The sequence below is a fragment of the Hypanus sabinus genome, chromosome 17 (assembly GCF_030144855.1).
Source record: "Hypanus sabinus isolate sHypSab1 chromosome 17, sHypSab1.hap1, whole genome shotgun sequence".
Taxonomy (NCBI): Eukaryota; Metazoa; Chordata; class Chondrichthyes; order Myliobatiformes; family Dasyatidae; genus Hypanus; species Hypanus sabinus.
Genome location: NC_082722.1, coordinates 28,068,878 through 28,090,104, shown reverse-complemented (window position 1 = coordinate 28,090,104; position 21,227 = coordinate 28,068,878). Strand labels below are relative to the sequence as shown.

The 21,227-nt window shown below is 40.2% G+C and overlaps 1 protein-coding gene across 6 annotated transcripts in view; it reads left to right on the top strand.

The window, feature by feature from the left end:
* Positions 1-7,642: 7,642 nt before the first annotated feature.
* Positions 7,643-21,227, top strand: part of LOC132406764 (palmitoyltransferase ZDHHC1-like) — a 32,553-nt gene continuing 18,968 nt past the window's right edge. For 2 of the 6 annotated variants that reach the window (XR_009516235.1, XR_009516237.1), the window contains exons 1-5: positions 7,866-8,184; positions 11,696-11,911; positions 14,685-14,860; positions 16,200-16,301; positions 18,224-18,348. Coding sequence is in view for 3 of the 6 variants with exons in the window: in XM_059992723.1 (XP_059848706.1) it covers positions 8,104-8,184; positions 11,696-11,911; positions 14,685-14,860; positions 16,200-16,301; positions 18,224-18,348 (700 nt within the window). In the remaining 3 variants the exon portion in view is untranslated. Of the gene's footprint in view, positions 7,778-7,865; positions 8,185-11,695; positions 11,912-14,684; positions 14,861-16,199; positions 16,302-18,223; positions 18,349-21,227 lie in introns of those variants that run through there. The other 4 variants (XM_059992724.1, XR_009516236.1, XM_059992723.1 and 1 more) reach the window with 4 other exon arrangements.

The following is a 21,227-nucleotide window of genomic DNA, read 5'->3' as shown; positions in this document are numbered from 1 at the left end:
TGGACCGTGGGCTTCCCCAAGGAACGGGGCGACATGTTCTTTCTCTCAGCCGCTCTTGAAGTTGATTATCTAATCTTGTGGCGAGCGAGATCAGAGAGTCCAGACAGTCCATGTCATCCCTCGCTGCCAGTTCATTCTTTATCTTGTCCAAGAGACCCTGTCGAAACACTTCCCGTAGGGCCTCCTCATTCCACCCTGAGTCTGCGGCTAAGGTTCGGAACTCGATGGAAGAACTTGCTACGCTTTGCAAACCCTGACAAAGAGTCAGCAAGCGTTTGGCAGCGTCCTTACTGCAAATGAGTTGTTTGAAGACCTTCCTCATTTCAGCAACAAAGGAGGAACAAACCTCTGGTCTGTTATCCCATATCGCGGTTGCCCAAGCCAAGGCATCCCCTCTTAAGAGCCCCATGATGTACACAATCTTCAATTTATCTTAAGTGTAGGTACGTGGCTGTAGCTCAAAGACCAGAGAGCATTGTAACAGGAAGGCCCGGCACCTCCCTAGGTCCCCAGCATAGGGTTCAGGCTCGGGGATGTATGGCTCTCAAGGGCACTGTGATGCTGCTCCCGAGGGGTGTTGCCATCCCGAGTGGTGTGGTTTGAGTCATTGGGATTCATCGAGGGGACAGAGAAAGAGAAGCTGAATCTGCCTGCTCACTGACTTTCTGTACATCCATGGACAACATCGGAAGGCTTTCCATGACCTCCCTAAGTAGTTGGTCGTGGGCGCCCAGTAGGTTGCCCTGACTGGCCAGGGCCTGTTGTATGGGATCCACATCTGTTCGGTTCATTATGGCCAGTTCGTTCTGTTGCAAGGACGAGGCTGAGGATGAACCCAAGTGCAGAACACAGGCGCAGAGGCAGAGTCAGGAGCCATTCTTGACATAGCAAGCATAGAATCAGTATCCAGGAGCAATGCTAGACTTAGAACTGACAGTCTTAAGAACCATGAAACAAGGTTACTCACACCAGAGTTGACCAACAAACTGGCAACTCCGCGCTGAGATCACAGGGTTTTTATACTGCATTTGCTGATGGAAAGCAGGTGTGTGAGTTAGTGGTACCTGAGAATGATTGGAAACTAAACGAGATGTTTGAGGCCCAGTTCCTGAGGTAAATAGCCAGGTGGGCGACTGCCAGAAGGGATCATAAAACCATCCCTATGAGTAGATTTTGGTGATTTAATTTAACTCTGTTATCCGATGAGGACTTTTTAAAATTTATGAAGTATCAAATTATTCTCTTTTTTGGAAGAAAATATGTCAGAAGAGACATCTAGTCTTATTATATGGGATACTTTTAAAGCATATATCCAGGGTCAAATTATTTCTTATACTGCAAACATCATTAAAAAAGCTAACAAAGAGAGGAACGAACTAGCTAATCAGTTAAAACAACTGGATCATAAATATGCTTCAGTACCTGATCCTGAAACACATAAGAAACGTATTGAAACCAAAACTAAATGTGATCTCCTTAAGTCAGCTTTTAAAAGATAGAAGTCAATTTTATATTCACAGAGATACAACTGGTAAGCTATTGGCTAATCAATTGAAACCATTTATAGCTAAGTGGCAAATTAAAGAAATAGATAAAATTAATGGGGATGTGACAACTGACCACTTTGAAATTAATGACACTTTTAGGGACTTTTATTCCAAATTGTATAGCTCTGACTCTTTTAATGATAATACTGCAATGAATAATTTTTAGATCAATTAAATATTCCTAATCTTTCGATAGATGACTGTAGGCAATTAGATCAACTCATTTCCCAGCAGGAAATTGCTCTGGTTATTTGAGAATTGCATTCTGGGAAATCCCCAGGACCCGATGGATTCACTGGAGAGTTTTATAAGCCTTTTTCCTCCTTACATACCACACTAATGTTCTACCCTTACAAATTCCTTCAAGGTAGGAAGATTACCGCAGTCTTTTCACGAATCCTCCATTTCCCTTATTCTCAAAAAGAATAAGAATCCTACTGAATGTTTTTCATATAGACCTATCTCTTTACTCAATTTTGATACTAAAATTTTATCCAAAGTGTTGGCTCACAGACTTGAAAATATATCTTCTATAGTTTCAGATGATTAAAAATCGATATTCCCATTTTAATATACGGCATTTGTTAAATGTTATGCATTCTCCATCTAAGGAAATATCGGAATGTGTGATATCTATGGATGTGGAGAAGGCCTTTGACAGAGTTGAATGTAATTATCTTTCTACATCCTTTGAAAAATTTAATTTTGGACCTAATTTTATTCATTGGATTAAATTACTTTATTTATCTCCCTTTGCTCGGGTTCTTACTAATCTTCAGAATTCTAAGGCTTTTAAACTCCAATGTGGAACTAGACAAAGTTGTCCTTTCAGCACTCTGCTTTTTGTTTTGGCATTAGAACCCTCAGCAATTTTTTTTAGAGTTTAAAGAGATTACTGGTATCTTAAGGAGATGTTCTATTCATAAAGTGTCACTCTATGCTGATGACATTGCTTTTTATATCTAATGTTACAACCTCTTTACCATTTGTGTTCAATTTACTGACTAATTTTAGTCAGTTCTCATTGAATTATATTTACATAAGAGGGAACTGTTTCCTTTAAACAATTTAATACCATCCAATATTAACCTTCCTTTTAAAACTTTTAAAAAACAATTTACGTATTTAGGAGTAACCATCACTAAGAATTATAAAGATTCATTTAAGGAAATTTTTTAAAATTTATTGAATTATGTTTAGAAACACTTTCTAATTGGTCACCTCACTCTTTTTCACTGATTGGCTGAATTAATTCTATTGAAATGAATATCTTACCTAAATTTATATACCCTTTTCAAGCTGTGCCTGTTTTTATTCCTCAGTATTCTTTGACTCTTTGGATTCAATTCTCTCTTCCTACATATGGAAGAATAAAACACCTCAAATAAATAAAGTTCACCTCCAAAAAAACAAACAGAATGGAGGCTTTGCCTCACCCAATTTTAGATTATATTATTGGGCAGTTAATATATGAAATATTATGTTCTGGATATATTACATTAACCATAAGAATCGCCCCATATGGGTTTCTTCGGAAGTCAATTCTGTTATGAAATTTTCCATGACTTCTTTACTTGGATACTCACTTCCCCTATCTTTAAATAAACTAACTGACAATGTGGTGGTCAAACATACTTTGAGGATTTGGTTACAGTTTAGAAAACATTTTGGTTTATTGAGGTTTTCCCTCTTGAGTCCCATCTTTTCTAATTGCTTTTTTAAACCATCTTTAATGGACCTATCTTTTAAAGAATGAGATAGATTGGGTATTAAACAATTTCAGGATTTCTTTGATGGAGGGAATTTTTCTTCTTTTGTGCAACTTACTTTTCAAATCTTTTTATTATATTATTCAAAAATAACACAAGTACATTGAAGTAACAACACTTACAATGCCTCGAGAAAAAAATCTTAAAGATTGAAAATTTTGTGAATAAAAAACCCTACTAAGCAAAAAAGTGAGGAAAAAAACCCATTAGGTGTATAACCCCGGAGCCATGCGTCATATAAAAAGCTTCTAAAAATAAACATCAAACCGCTAGCAAGAAAGAAAAATATATCAAAAAAATTTACAATCAGATCATGGAGAAGATCTATCAATTAGCTCAAATGATAATAGAGAGCAAATGAGCCCCATCTTTTCTCAAAATCAAATAAAGGTTCAAAGTTTCGTCTTCTAATTTTCTCCAAACTAAGACATAGCATCACTTGAGAGAACTATTGTGACGAAGTAGCAACTTTCAATGAAATTTAACCTTTCCAATACTCACTTTCTTCAATATTTACAGATTAGAGATTTTTTTAAGATCGTAACTACATACATTTTCTATAAGCCCAGATAAGAATATAATAGATACAATTTTTAATCTGAAATCCTTTGGAAAACAGTTCAATATCTTACATTTATGGTCTGCTGTTGGGACTGAAAAAGGCCTCTTCAGAAAAAATTAAAGGAGACTGGGAAAAGGATTTACAGGTTCTCATATCTGAAGAGAACAGGAAGACTGTTTTAAAACTGATTAATTCTTCATCATTATGTGCTCGTCATTCTTTATTACAATTCAAAGTGGTACATAGAGTTCACATGTCTAAAGACAAACTCTCTCATTTCTACGCAGATATTTTCCCCACTGTAATAAATGTACTAATGGAGTGGCCACACTAATTAATATGTTTTGGACATGTCAGAGCCTTGAAAAATTTTGAAAATATGTATTTCAAACTTTTTCTGTACTCTTCAACATTAGTTTTAGGCCCAGTCCCTTGACTGCCATGTTTGGTATTGCTGAGGATAGTATTACAAAACTGAAGCCATCTAATTTGCAGGTATTGGCCTTTATGTCTCTTATGGCCAGGAGGGCAATCTTGCTCAAGTGGAAGGAGGCTGCCCCGCCCACTCTTGTTCAATGGCTACTTGAGGTTATGTTGTGCCTTGATCTAGAGAAGATTTGTTGTTTGATTTCTGATTCTAAACATGATTTTCTAATGTTTCTGAGTTATTTTCATAATCTTTGAACTGTTATTGAAGTATGGTTCTGAGCCATCATTATTATAATATTATATGGTAAGGTATTCTTTTCTCTTTTCTTTTTTACCAACCAACTCATTTTGGTAGTGGGGGGTAAATATTTTAATAAAATACAATCATTCCACTTTATTTCATTTCATAATTCAATCTTTTTTTATACATGATTGATTTGGAAAATGGGATACTGTGATCATATTACTGTGATTTAAATGTAATGTAATTCATATTACTTGTATCCTTATGAACTTTGTATTTATATCCATGCAATTTATATAATATTAATAAAAATATTGAAAGAGACCAGTGATTCCCGACTGCCCCACATGGAGGTGACTACTTGCCCTAAGGGTGCGTCAGGGCATGTTGAAGATTCTTGGGCGGGGGGGGGGGGGGGGTCGGTAAGCGGCGCCCTAACTTGAGGTATGCGACCTGACCGATCATTAATAGAGCAGGCACTTCCAAAAAAAAGGATGAGGCACAAGAACACGGGAAGAACCATATCTCTGCAGGCGGTGAGCACTCGGCGTCACAACGCGTCTTCTGAAACTCGGTAATCTCATCCGACTTTACCGACCAAACAGACGTTATTGGTGATGCATAAGTTAGCAACCGCTATGCCCAACAGTTCTACTTGACTCGCGGCACGGAACTAGTTCATGCAATTTAACATTTGGTAAGTTATGTACGCCCTCTCAACTTTCTCTACAGATCTACTGGAAACAGGTGAAATAGAACCAATCAGGGAACCTGCCAGCCTCTTGAGGTGTTTAAAGCGACCTTGGCTTCATATGTGCAGTCAACGACTATCTCATGATTTGATGAGACCTTACATGATTGATCTGACGTGCTGATTGGAGTGGTAGAAAGGTAGCTTGCCAAACCCCAGCTCTGGCCCGACTAACAGATTCCCATCTGAATCCTAGTCAATGTAATTTTCACTGTTGTGATCGTCTTCAACTTCACCTCGCTGTTCCTTTGCATGCTGCTACTATCATTTCGCCCATGCCAACTCACTGCGATCATCAACATCCAATAGCATTTCCAGTTTGTGTTCATTTTTAAAATTTTAGCTTATTCCTGATAACGATGGATAAATATCCTGCTGAGAAACAGAAGATGCGTCAATACAAAGTTACATACTTGGAGTATGGTTTTATTCCGTTCCCATCAGATCAGCAATGCTCCATGTGTCTTCTCTGTATTGCCTAATGAAGGAATGAAACCATCAAGATTGCAGGAACACTTCTGTAAAAGACACCCTGAAAAGGCCCGCTTATGGTGTTTCCAGAAGATGAAAGAAGCATTTGAAAAGCTTTGAACACTTAAGTCATTTCCCAAGAAAGTTAAAAATGACCTTGATAGTGGTCTCATTGCTTCTTATAACATTTCCAAAATTATAGAAAAATGTGGAAAATCTCATGCAATTGGTGAAAGGTTAATAATGCCAGTGTATCAGAAATGCTCACCACTGTTTTCAAAATGGATACTAGCATTTTAAAATCAATTCCTAAGTAATTACTCTGTAGATTGTCGTATTGACAAAATGAGTGACACCATTGAGAATAATCTGTGCACAGAGCTACAAAAACAGAACTTCTGATAGAATTTGATGAATAAACAGTGCAAGGCAATGAGGCATTGCTAATGGAATATGCAAGGTTTATCAAAATTGGAAACGTTTATGAAGAGATTGTCCTTTGTAAAAAGTTGAAAACAAATATCAACGGAGAATCAATCAAGAATGAGTCAAAATGTATATTGAGGATAAAAATATTCCAATTATGAACATGATTTTTTTGTGCAATAGATGGAGCACCATATATAACAGGGCACCATGCTGGTTTAGTGGCATTTATGAAAAAAGACATTCCATGTAATTTGCAATCCATTGTGTAATTCATTGTCATTATCTCCTAACCAAAAACCTCAGCCAACTTTTTTTAAACCATTATCCGTTATCACAAAATTAAAGCTCATCCATTAAACAGCAAAATATTTCACCAGTTACCCTAAGATAACGTGTTTGAACACTTGCTTCTTCACACTGAAGTGTGTTGGCTGTCAAAAGGCTGCTGCTTAACACATTTCTATGATCTTTTTGACACAGTGGTTCAGTCTTTGCTCCAATTCAACAAGAGCTTTGGAAGAAAGATTGAACTTCTACATGGAGCTGTAGCATACCAAGCCAACCTGTGTGACAAAATGAACATTCTAAATACGAAACTGCAGGGTGAAATTTTCAACTTAATCCAGGCAAAAAGCACAGTGTCCACTGTGGGTAAGGAGTTGGAAATTTGGAAATAAATAAGCAAAACACTGGGAGAAGAATGTTCTCACAGTTTCTCTGTGTGGAAAGTCTGGCACCCTCTTTCACAGATGTTGATTTACAAGAGTACTGCTTACACCTGCAGTCACTGTGGAAAGATTTTCAGTATGGATTCAAGGATTTGAATGATTTGGAAATTCTGGACTGGGTAAATAACCCATTTCTTTGCAAGGTGGAAGAACAGGGAGAGCGCTTGCACGAAGAAATGATCAAAATTTGGAATGACGAAGCAATTTTTTTTCAAAACTGTTGGCTTTTATGGAGGTGGTTACACTGTCATACAAGTTTCCTAGTCTTTGGCGAAGAGCCAAACTGCTCTTCATTGCATTTCCATCCTCCTACCTTGTTGAAAGAGGCTTCAGTGCAGCGAACTATACAAAGAAAAAAGAAACCGCTTGGCCATTGTTACGCGTGGGGATTTAAGCCTTTTGCTGTCACAACTTGAACCCGATATTTCAACTCTTGCTAAAAATGACCAAGCTCAAAGATCACAATGATATCGAAGATGCTGAACAACGTGGTGTGTAAGATAGGTTTAAAGACAGATAAAAGTTTAAAGCAGAATCATTTTCTCATTTTAGCATATGGTGGACTTGTTTTTACACGATGGGGGCGCCGGGAAGTACATTGTGCCGAAGAGGAGTGTTGGCAAGTAGGAAGGGTCGGGAAACACTGGGACTTTTTGGGAAGGGAGGAGCGGGGAGACGATCGGAGGGGGGAAGGAACAGCCCCTCCCCCAGCTGTCCGCATTCTCCCGCGCCGCGCGGGCGTCGGAACGCGCAGGCGCAGTGTGTCGCGTCACGAAGGGCGGTTGGTGACGTGGACAGTGGTAACCATGGTGCTGGCGGTCGCAATGGCTCAGAACGTGTTTGAAAGGTATGGCGGGCGGACGTGTTTTCTGCTCGGGGAGTGGCGGCGTCGCTGCCCGCCCGGCCGGTCGGTCGGTACCCGCCGTGGCGCCGGGTGAAATCACAGCCGGTCGCTCACTCGCCCTGCGCCATGGTGTGGGCAGCGCTCCGGGGCCGAGCCCCGGGTCGGGCTGCCGAGGGGAAGGGGATGGTTGTGTCTCGCTGAACCGAGTTACTTTTCACGGGTTCGGGTTTAACGATAATGATCCGCTTCGCGCTTTGTAAGGATCTCAGACCCAGAGCCAATGTCACGGCCCAAGGTAGGAGCATGGCGCATCGTAAACCTACATTGCGATGTCCTCCAGAGCCGGCCTTGTCGCCACCCTCGTCCACTACATTTACAATACTGTCCCGAACATGCGAAGCAGTGACCAGGTATGACAGTGTAAAACCACTCCAGTCAGTTTTCTTTCAATTGTCGGCACAAGTATTCCTCTTCATCATCATTGTTTGCCGTATCAGCCCAAGTGTTAGTGCCGTCAAATGGGACTTAACCTGCTGTAACCTGGGCTTGGGTGCCCAATTCTGGTTTTGCCTGGATCACACAGCAGAGGTGCAAATGTAGATGAGACAGCAATTTTCCAGTAGTGAGGTGAGAGTGACCAACATTGAGGCACTTCAGGGTGTGCGATGGCTTGTGGTATCAAGGAGTCCTGGCAAATTTGAAGCCTGCTGGCGTCACTGTTCTGGCCCAGGTAGTGCCAGTGAACATCGCCACCTCAGGTTGATGTCCAGTCACAAACTGGAGAAAATCTGCAGATGCTGGAAGTCCAAGCGACACACACAAAACGCTGCAGGGGCTCAGCAGGCCAGGCAGTGAGTGCAGTTGACATATTGGGCCCACTGTACTCTTTTCCATAGATACTGCCTGACCTGCTGAGTTCCTCCAGCATGCTGTGTGTGTTGCTCAGGTCGATGTTCTTGTTGCTGTTTGCAGGATTTGTTTGTTGTGCCGGGGAGGGAGGGTGATTGTCTTGTTGTTGTCAGGGGATTTTTTTTTGCTGGGGAATGTTTTATTTTGAATTGGTTTTGTGGCTGTCTGTGGAGAATTTAAGTCTCGGTTGACTACTGCATGCAATCTTTGATATAAATATACTTTAACCTTTGATCAAAGGGACAGTAGAGACAGATTAGGGGTGCTGGAAATCTGGAGCAACACACGTGCTGGATGCTGGAGGAGTTTGGGGGTCAGGCAGCAGCTCGGAGGGAAATGGACAATCCCTTCATAAGGGCTGGAAGGAAGGGGGACATGAGCCAGAAGGAAAGGGCGAGAGGGGAGGAGGTGTTGGTGGGTGATGGGTAAATCCAGGTGGAAGGTAGGCAAGTGGGATTCCTGTCAGGTGATAGAAGAGGCAAAATGTTGAACAAGATGGAATCTGATAGGAGAGGGCAGTTGACTGGAATAAAGGGAAGCAGGTGAGGAATCTGAGGGTGGTGGACTGTGATGTTGATGCAGGTTGGAGACGATCAGGATGGTATTGCTTCGAGCAAGCCTAACACTCTAACGTGGTAGTCGAGGAGGCCCTGGACAGTTACGTCAGTGTGAGAATTGGAAGCGGAATTGAATGGCTGCTCACGAGGATATCCTGACCGTTAGCAGCTGGAGTGGAGGTGCTCAACGCAGTGGTCCCTCAGTCTGCTTCTGGTCTCTGCAATGTAGAGCAGGTCACGCTGGGGGCACGGAATACAATACATGGCGCTGATGGAGTTGCATGTGAAAAACTGCCTCTCCTGGAAAGATTGTTTGAGGCCCTGAATGGTGGTGAGAATGATGAGTGGGGGCAGGTTGCTGGGATAAGAGCCTGGAGGGAGTTAGCGAGGGAGGAGCAGCCAAGGGAGTTGTGGTGAGTGATTGCTGCAGAAAGTGGAGAGGGGAGGGGAATATGTGCCCCGTAGTGGAACTCTTGCAGTTCTCCTCTCACATTTTGGACTGGGTCAGGATTTAGCTTTTTCACTGCAGTGCTTGTAAATCTTTGAGAATCTCCGTTGTCCCAATGGATTGGAGCTGATCAACTATCTTCTTAGCTGAGACAGCTTTTGGCAGAATGATTACATGTTACAGTTCTTCGGTCTTTATATAAACTGTTCAATCTTAGCAATAATATTAAAGTGCAGTCTTCAGAAAGAATTTTCAATTACTTTATATATTTAAAACAGTTTCCTGTTGCTACCTTCATGATAATATCTTGTGGTTACCTTCCATTTCAAAAAGCTATCAGTCGCACTGAGTGCCTACAAACTGACTGGGCTGGGTAATTTCAAACATTTAACTACCTTCTCAGTGAAAATGTCTTCGTCACTCGATCCTAAGTGATTGTCACCTCCTTGGATTTAGGTCTGTCTGTTCAGAATATACATCAAGGCTCATAGATTGTTAAAACCTATTGCAAAAATGTTTCAGTGTGGTCACGGCTCGCTCCTTTAAGCTGAATGGGATGGGCCTGTTTGGATATATGGAACAATTTCCTTATCTCCGGGAACAGGACAGTGTTGGATGCTATTGGAAAGAGGTTAAAGCTAAGGAGAAAGCACAGAAAAGAATGATTTGTCGGAATGAAAGACTTTATATATTAAGACAAAAATAACTTGTTTTCACAAAGAGAATGTTAAATGAAATCTACGTATGTTGTTTGAATTTGGGAGGTTTTAGTAAAACAGGAGTGTGGCTGACTGAAAGATCAAAATCAGAATCAGGTTTATTATCACTGATCGGTCATGAAGTTTGTTGTTTCGTGGCAACAGTGCAACACAAAGATACAGACTACTATAAATTACAAAATAAATATTGCAAAAACAGAATGAATGAAGTAGTCTTTGTGGACTATTCAAAAATCTGCTGGCAGAGGCAGGAGGCTCCTGTACCTCCTCTCCAGTGGTAATTAACAGAAGCGGGCATGCTTGAGTGGTGAGAGGCCTTAATGATGGATGCTGCTGCCTTCTTGGGACTCCACCTCTCGAAGAAATCCTTAATGTCGGGATGGTCTCTGCCCACGATGGACTGGCTGAGTGTACGTCCCTCTGCGTCCTCTGTCGATCCAGTCAGAATGCTCTCCACCACTCAACTCTAGACATTTGTGACATGCCAAATCTCTTCAAACTCCTAATGCAGCACAGCATGAAGGTGCTTTATTTCAATATTTTGGGCCCAGGATAGATTCTCTGACACACAGAAGCTTGAAACTGCGACCCTTTTCCACTGCAGACCCTCAATGAGGACTGGTGTGTGTTCTCCCAGCTTCCCCTTCCTGAAGTGCACAGTTAATTCCCTGGTGTTGCTGACATTGAGCACGAGGTTGCTGTCTGACACTTCTCAGCCAGCTGATAAATCTCACTCCCTCACGCCTTTCATTTTCAGATTACTAAAAGAACATGGTGAGATTATACTACAAATACAGCAATATAACAGAAAATACAACAACATTAGAGTATTTTACAGAAAGGATCACAGGATTATTGATTTAAATACACAGTGCAGTTCCTTAGAATACAGGCCTTTTTACAGAATTTGAGATATATATAAGTATACAGGATTTTGATATCCTGACCCACACTCCACTTCAGAAGGTGGTGGTAATGCACCTCAAAGCTGTTTGCAAGCTGCCATATAGCCGGAGGAGAAGAAAAATAACTAAAACGTGAGGTTGTGGCAGATGTGAAAGTGTTTGTGTAAGCAAAACCATCTCACAGAATAAATAAAATCAAGGTGTATACAAAGGGAAAGTGAATTGAAACTACATAAGAACTACTGTGAGAATTCATTTTGCACTCATGACTGGGGCTTAAAGTTAACGCAGTGTAAACTGAATTGCCTCTACAGTGGAACTACATAACCTTCGTTGCTATTTCAACGTTAGCTTACATATGACTTTTTGATATTACATTGCAGATGGATTGCTTCCGTAACCGTCATAAAACTGAACCAGAGGAAAACCGTCGTAGTCAAAGACGCTACACCCCCAGTCGTCCAAAGGTCAATGGTTGGAGCTGGCCACCCCATCCCTTTCAGATTCTATCTTGGATCGCCGACTTGTACTTCCTTATCGTTGTAGTGGGTATACTTATCCCTCTTCTTCCATCAGGATGCGTACCTGCTGGCTACGTTGTATCCTTTTTAACAGGACTGCAAGACCTTACTAGTACACGTTTAAGGAAACAGCCTGACCTGTTTCCTTGCAGTGATTTTATTTGCAAGTTTCATCTTGCAACAGTGCTGGTTTCAGTTTTGGTGAGCGTGGAAATTTAAAAGCATTTTGAACTGATAAAGAACTGCAGTAGAAGTGGGTATTAATCATTGTGTAAAAATATACTGCATAAATTTTATAATTCTTCTGATTTTAGCACATTTCCTGTAATAAACTAGAGTCTAAAGTATTAAAGTGACTACAAGACCAGGAAATCTTATTGCAAATGGCTAGCAAGGACTGCCTGTCTCTGCAGGCAAACAGAAGGGAACCCTATCATAGAATGGTTACAGCATAGAAGGAGATCATTTGGAGAATTGTGTCCATGCTCGTTGTCCATCTGAGTAGCTTGTCAGTTCTACCCATTGGCCACTTCTCTGCAGCCTTTCAAGATTTTCCTCACCATTTATTTATGCAAGGACGGAATGGAACCTGCCTGCATCACATATGCAGATTACTATCATTCCAGATTCTCATTGGCCACTTTATTGCATACGGGAGTGGAACTCAGTGTGGCCGTCTGTTGCTGGAGCCCATCCACTTCAAGGTTCAAACATGTTGTGCATTCAGAGAGGCTCTTCTGTACACCACTGTTGCAATGCATGGTTACCTGAGTTACTGCCACGTTCCTGTCAGCTTGAACCAGTCTGGCCATTCTCTGACCTCTCATTAATGAGCCATTTTTGCTCACAGAGCTGCTGCCGACTGTATTTTTATTTTTGCTTTTTGGCACCATTCTCTGGAAACTCTAGAGACTGTTTTCTATGAAAATCCCGGGAGATCAATAGTTTCTGCGATACTCAAACCACCCAGTCTGGCAAAATCACTTTCTTCCCCATTCTGATGTTTAATCTGAATGTCAGCTTCACCTCTTGGCCATGTCTGCATGTTTATATGCATTGAGCCGCTGCCACATGATTGGCTGATCAGATATTTGCGTTAACAAGCCGATGTGCCTAATAAAGTGAATGTATATGTTGCACGATGAAAATAAGATTTATCTTAAGTCACTTAATTGATTTTCCCTTTCTTCCATACCTGTGACTTTTAGTTCTTTACCCCTTCACCATAGGGGACAGCCTCCCACTATCCCCTCTGTCCAGACCCCTCATCACTATCAAATCTACACTCAGATTTCTCTTCTTTAAGAAAAGTGGTGCAAAGTTTTGTAATATCTCTAATTGATGTATCACATTCCAGGAATCACTCTCATAAAGTATTTTATTGCACTCTGTAAAACCTTCTCATCTTTGCTGACATGGGATGACCAGTACTGAATGTGATACGTATGTTTATAAAGGTTCAGCATGATTTCTGTTTCTTTTAATAAAAGATAAAGTCCAGTGTAACTTTCATATCCTCCATGGCTTTACTCCCCAAATTCATTCTGGTGAAACTTTGAACTTTGTTGCTCACTGTTTGTTATACACCTTTAGTCCACCTAAAATGTGGCATTCCAATTCTAAAACTCCCTCTCCTCCCCCCTCCTCTATTGAAGTATCTGTCTGTAAGAAGGGGTTTTCTTGTTATTTTTCCCGCTGGTGTGAGTGTTGTGAAACATATCAGCAGCATCAGCAATTTCTGAACCACAGCCATACTTATCTTTCACCCCTTCAGGCTGATCTAAATCCTACCCCTCCTTATATGCAGCAGCAGTTATTCCCGCCATTACAGACATTTACAGTACACGCTGCACCCGTAAAGCATTGTGAAGGACCCCACGCTCCCCTCATACAATCTCTTCTCCCTCCTGCCATCTGGCAAAAAGTAACATAGCATTCGGGCTCTCATGACCAGACTGTGCAACAGTTTTTTTCCTCCAAGCCATCAGACTCCTTAATACCCAGAGAGCAGACTGACATCTACATCATTATTGTAATTTGTCCTCTACTGTGCCTGTTGTCTTGTTTATTAATTATTGTACTGCCCTGCACTGTTTTGTGCACTTTATGTAGTCCTGTGTAGGTCTGAAGTCTAGTGTAGTTTTTGTGTTGTCTTAAGTAGTCTAGTGTAGCCTTGTGTTGTCTCGCATAGCCTAGTTTTGTGTTAAATATTCTTGTTTAATGGGAAAAGCATGGACTAATGATAGAATAGTTAAGGAAGATGGTCAGTATTATCAGTTAAAAAAAGTATTATCAGTGATTTGATTTGATATTAAATCTAAGCTATAAACCTGAATACACTACAAAACATGCGACATAAGTTGGGGGAACTACATTAAAGAACATAACAGTAAACAAACAATGAGTAACACATTCACACTCACTCATAAAGCATCTATAGAAAAGAATAAAGAGTTGATGCTTTGGGCCAAGGCCCTTCATTAGGACTGAATTGTCGACTCTAGTAGAACAGGGTTTAATACAAGCAGCCTAATGATTTTACCACCTTAGAAGAAATTACAATTTTTTTCAATATTCATTCGTATATTTTGCAACTATTCACTATTACAATCCTAAGAAATTTTAGCATGGATCAAATTGATTAAATTATTTTACTTGGGTGATGGTTTGACCAGCTTAACACCAATAATGCAAGACATTTAACTTGGATCAAAGCTGAAGTAGTTGATTTGTGTGTATTAATGTGTGTATGAAAGTACTGTATTATTTTCAGTGTTTTAAAACTGATAAGCAAAGAGTTACAAAATTTCATCCACAATATTCAGAATATTTTAACCTTAACCCGTTTTAGTGGTTTGGTGGTGCTTTTATTTGGAACGTAGCTTTTCAGGTGATTGCAGTCACCATCGACCCAGCTGAGGATAGCGTTCGGGCCAAGGGATATAAAAGATTACCCCCGGTGTACAAAGGCAAACCACTTAAATCTGGTCTCCGTGAGCGTTACTGCCCACTTTGTGAACTTCAGGTGTAAGTACCGGACAGAGTAATGCTTCAGTTGCTTAGGGCTGAAAACTATACAAAGTAGAGTGTCGGCGAGGTTCAGTTGATCAATGGTAGTGTGGCAGTCGGAGTAACACTTTATAGCACTAGCTGTGAGATGAGGTTCAATTCCAAACGCTGTCTATAAGGTGTTTGTATGCTCTCTCTCTGACTGAATGGCTTCCCTCCAGGTGCATATTCCAAACTGTATGGGCTAGGGTTATTGAATTGTGAGTTTGCTACGTTTGTGCCAGAAGCATGGTGGTACTTGTGGGCTGCCCCCAGCACATGTGATGGAGTTGTTCTGACTGTATTGGCTGCTGAGACAAAACAGTGCATTTTACTGTAAGTTTTGATGTTTCAATGTACATGTGACAAATAAAGCTGATCAGATCAGGTTTGAAGAACTTTGTACCTAACCTCTGACCTTATGTCTTTGTAGACCTTTGATGTCGTAAACCATGTGAATAATTCAAAATCATGTATATTATTCAATGCAGAATTAAGATTGTCTAAACTGATATCTTTATGTTTATATCGTTGTCTATGTCTATATCATATTAACAGTTTTGGATTCCAACCAGTAGTTATTTGATGCCTTTATAGTAACTGCAAATTATTGACTTAGAATTGTAAAATTGATTGAAAATGCTTGCAACAAAGAGATTATTTCTTTAAGTTCACTGCACTACTGTTTCAAAGTTCAAAGTAAGTTTATTATCAAAGTGGATATATGTCACCCTGAGACTCATTGTCTTACACAGTAAATGCAAGAAACAATAGAATCAATGAAAGATTGCATCCTATAGGATGGTCAATCAACTTTCATGCAAAAGGCAACAAACTGTGCAAATAGAAAAGAGAAAAGAAATATAGTAAATAAGTAATAAATATCAAGAACATGAGATGAAAGAGTGTATGAAAGTGAGCCCACAGGTTGTGGGAACAATTCAGTGATGGTACGAGTGAAGTTGTCCCCTCTGGTTCATTAACCCTTCCACTCCCAGGGTCAATCTCGTGAACCTCCTCTGGACCCTCCACAATGAATATTCTGATCTGTGCTCTCCTTCAGACTTTGACTGTTCATCTGTTACAACTTCCCACCATGTAGTTTCCCTACAGATGTTGTTTTAGAATACAGCCCGATGTGTAGGCTATTCGCACTGCAGTGTTAGTGTAACTTATTTGTATTTTGACCAAATCAGAAGCACATTAGGACTCTACAGTTATTCCTCTGTGGGAAAAGTATAGAAGTTCCTATTTTTTCATATTTATTATAATTTTGGGATGATAGATCATTATATTTTCTTGTATTTCTGATTCAAAGGTGTCAAAATTCCCATCACTGCAATCAATGCAAGAAGTGTGTAGGTAATTTTGATCATCACTGTAAGTGGCTCAACAATTGTGTAGGAGGCAGAAATTACCGGTAAGGCAGGTTTTTGTATGCTTGTCAATAAGAAAAAATACACATAGCTATTTCGTAATATTTTTGAGTGGAACAAAAATTGAATTAAACTGTTATGACCATGGATAATCACATGGTCCTGACTAGAGGCTGCGGTTGGGTCTGGTTTTAACATCATTAAGTAGAAACTTGGCCCAATCAGAACCAGTTCAAACACAAAGCAAGCTAAAGTTCTTAAATTTTGGGCCAGACCCTGACCATCACTGTGAATGTAAGTTTCGTATGTGCTATTGATTGGAGGTATGATATAATGGTCCTGATATATTAAATAGTGTTGTATCAAAGGTTTTGCCTAATTCCGAGTGCTAACTTACACAGAGCTTTATTTCAGTATATCTGTTAAGGTTTTCATTCAGTAAAGTGCAGATGATTTAAACAAGTGTTACTGGACTCACTGCTGTTTGTTTCACTCATGTTTGGGAGTGCTGGGTACCAAATATATCTCCAAAGTATGTTCAAAGATCGTGTAACTGTACTTTGCATCTTGACATTTAAAAGCCATGTTTGTTGTGAGGGTGCACAGAAATGTAATGTAGTAGGATATTTACAGAATGTACTGTTCACTATGCACTGAATGTTTTGAATACTGTATTGGGAATCAGCTGGAAAACGAATGCCTCTTTGCTTTTGAGATCAGTTTTGCAGGTACCACTAGATGCGGATATTTAACCTCCTGTTTGATTGTGGAACAAGCACAACATTTCATTTTCAGTTCAATATTATTTTGCTTTCTCTGATTAAGCATTTGCTCCAGTTTCCAGATTTTGGTTATTGGTTTATGTACGGAGATACAGAGGAAAGCTTGTCTTGCAGACTGTTCATACAGTCAAATCCTTTGAAATAGAGCAAGGTTATACAATATGATGATACAGAATAAAAAGTTACAGAGAAAGTGCAGTGCAGGTAAGCTGTATAGTGCAGCATCATAATGAAGATTGCAAAGCCAAGAGACCATTTTATTTTACGAAGGAGCAGTCTTATAACAGCAGGATAGAAGTCCCCTTGAGCCTGTTGTAGTTGCTTTCAGACCTGTGCATCTTTTGCCCAGTGGGAGAGGGGAGAAGAAAGAATGCCTGGGGTGGGTGGGGTTTTTGATTATGCTGGCTGCTTTACAGAGGCAGCAAGAAGTATAGACAGAGTTCATAGAGATGAGGCTGATTCCCATGATGTGCTAAGCCGTGAACACAACTCTCTGCAGTTTCTGCAATCAAAGCCAAGCCGGGATGCATTCAGATGATCTGGCGGCTCTCCTGTACAGTGACAGAGGGTTCAGGAGAATATTCACAGGCAATAACCAGCTACTGGAAGGTTATCAGATTGTCTGCCATGCTGATTGTGTCAGGTGGACCTCACCACTGTAGATTCTTGCCAATGACCAAAAGCAAAGGAGGGTGATCCCACTTCCTCCCAAATCCCAAAGGTGGGTTAATGAGCTGCTGTAAATTGCCCCTAATGTGCAGGTAAGAGGTGTAATCCAGGGGGCTGGTGAGAATATGAGGAGAATAAGAAGTGAGAGTACTGCAGGACTGGTGTAAATGGAGAGCTGGTGTACATTTGTTGCATCAAGGTGTAACACATGCAGAATGCTGGAGGAACTCATCAGATCAGGCAGCATCATGGTGAAAAATAAACAGTAAACGTTTCAGCTTGAGACCCTTCATTGGGACTCGTTTGACTGTTTATTCAGAGATATTAAAGAAAAAGTTCATCTTTTTTTAATCTTTGCAAAAATTGCTCAGCCAACCCTTCTGCACCACATCTGTTCAATAGGCTTTAATAACAGAAAATAGTAGAATTTTAATAGTTCATGTCACTGAAGACTTTACAGTCCACATGCTTTAAAACTCATTAACTTGATGTTTTTAATTTGCTTTCTCATGTAGGTACTTTCTGGGCTGTGTTATCTCTGCTGTCCTTTGTTGTCTGATAGTCGTCACCATTTCAGGCTTTGTCTTTGTTGGATTCTTTATAAATCCAAAACTGCTTCAAAGCAGCCCAGAATTTGGATGTAAGTTTATTTGCTAAATTTTAATTTGTGATGTTATGTCTCGGATGCTTTGTACAACGCAAGTTATTTTGCTACCTGTTTTAATTTAGTGTGTCTGAATGATTCAAGAATTCTTTCAGGAGTCGCTTCTATTTTGAATCTTTTTCCTGTGTGCTCACACAATTATGTTTATGAATAGAGATGTCTGATGTTTTTGCCTCCTTTTGGTAGGAGCCCAAGACCATGTATAAAGACATGGTCCAGTTCCATTGGCTAATTTTAGCCAATTTTCCAGAGATGATTTCAGTTTCCCTGTCAAGGGGTAGTGGTAGATGCCGCTACAATAGGGGCATTTAAACAACATTTAGAAAGGCACATGGGTGATTGAAGGAGGGAAGGGTTAGATTGTGGCTAAATAGTTGGCTCTGAAGAGCCTCTACTATGCTGTAGTTTCTCTGAATCCCATGTTACAAGTGGGCATCTATACTTACACAATATTTTCTCATGCATTGAGCCATTTAATCAGTGAGGACAAAATAACGCACTGCCATTGTTTATTAGTTGAGACTAACATTAGACTCAGGTTGGACAAGACTACTCCGGAAGAAACAACACAAATTGTCAGGTTTCACTTCTGGTCACTACTGTGGATCCATAAGATTTGGACACGAGTCACTGCTTTGAGTGGGTTAACAGTAACAGGCCAGTCTCTCCTTTGCCACACTCTCTCTAGTCCAAGGACGCGAAGATGACAAGAGGTGTTTCATGGTGCTGTGTTCCTCTGTGAGGTACATTTTCCCTGGCGCACAAGGCTGAGGGATTAGGAAAGAGTTCAACAAATGGGGCTATCAGGGAAATGGATGAAATTCAAGGATGGGGATCATGGAAGAAATAGAAGCAGATTGGGGGGATAATGGGTTCAAACATTGTGTCTTAGTGGAAGTGCAGTAAAGGCTTTGGGAATATTGTACTTTACTGAGATAGCCATGGTACTGCATCTTCCCACAATGCTCTGCAGGTGCTGAGCTTGTCAGTGCTGCACTCTGACCTGTGTGTTCCTGTGTCAGCTGACTGGAGGAACTTGCAAATAATTTTAAATGCAATTGACATTATACCAAATCTTATTCCCTCACCCTTTTGTGTGAATAAAAACTGACAATATTCTTTTGCTTCTTTTAAACATTTATTTTTTTTCCTGACATAATGTGTGTATGAGCTAAACTTATTCTGTATCTCAAAAATTTTGGATACTGATTTGTGAAATCTGTAAGTGAATTTCTGTAACCTAAGTGGTTTGAAACCCAAATGCAAGGTCACCTGTACATGTCAAATGAAAAGAGGTTCAAGCTGTGGGATCTTTATAGATTCTTCAAGAAGGCAGCATCCATCATAAGGCCTGCCATCACCCAGGACATGCCCTCTTCTCATTTTTACCATCAAGAAGGAGGTACAGGATCCTGAAGATACAAACCCAACGTTTCAGCTTTTTCCCCTTCGTTATAATATTTCTGAATGAACAATGAATCCAAGAGCCCTCCCTCACTTTTTACACTACTTATGTAATTTAATTATATAGGTAACGAGACAGAGAGATATACTTACTACAGTACAGTGCAAAAGTCTTAGGCACATGTGTATAGCTGGGGTGTCTGTACTGTAGTAAGCTTATCTATTGCACTGTACTGCTGCCACAAAAATAACAAATTTCATGACACATGTAAGTGGTGATAAACCTGATTGTGACATGAGTCCCTATTGTGGACTGAGAGTGGGAAGGGGACAGGATGATGGGAATCATGTTTGGGAAAAGGGGAGGGGAGAGAAAAGAGTGCAGGAAGCATGAGGGAGAGAATCTGTAATGATCAATAAACCAATTGTTTGGAATCAAGTGACCTTGTCTGGTGTCTCAGGGCTGGGTATGTCTGCAGCCATGTCAGCCCCTGCCCTAGCACTCCTGCATTGCCACCTGTCCCACACCCCGCCTGCAGTGCTCCCCGCTCACCATTTCCAGCATCCTTTGCTCTGCAGATTTACAAGTTTGCTCAGCACTCCACGTTGACAGGTACAGCCCTGTCCAACAGTGTTAGACACCCTATTTACATAGTTCTAAATACAAAGCCTTTTGTGCAGTCCTGTATATATATATCTCATGTCAATTATAATTGTATAATGATGTATTGCAATGTACTCCAGTGATATTAAACCTGATTTTGATTCTTATGGAAATATTTCTTGGAGAGGAGCAGTGAGTTCTGTGGTTGGTGACTTTAAATTCAGACCATTATGTTGACAAAGGGAATGAGTGTATTGCAGTCCCACGTAGGCAACACTTGTTAGGTCGGTTTGGGTAATGGAAACTCTCCCTTGCAGAATTCATAAGCATCACCCTAAAATCCAATGTGGGCTAAGAATTTGCTCTTAAGAAATTCATGTATGGCAGGGATGGCAAACATAAGCAATTATATTCGTCTCTCAGTTCTTTATGCATGTTTAGATAATGTGGCTTTGTATTATGTAGGATAGACATATGTTTATTATGTAGGATAGACTGTTTTCTAGGAGCAAAACCCTAACTCCACCACGTCCCCACCAAATAACATAGGTTTGCCTGTATTCACCAGCTACAGATTTAGAAAAAAGATAATTTTATTGTCGATTCTAATGCATATTTATAATTTTCCGACTTTATCCCACAATAAATGAGGTTTTGAACAGGCTCTCATCTTGATAAACTCCAGTTTGCTTGTATTTGCTAGATGCAACAGTTCTACTTTGCCTTAGGATTAAACATTCAAAAATCAATACCACTTGAAGGTTTTTTATCACTTAATTGAAATGACTTTATAATTTGAATACATACTGTAAAGAAATATTTAAAATCCTGAATTGAAATTCTTAAT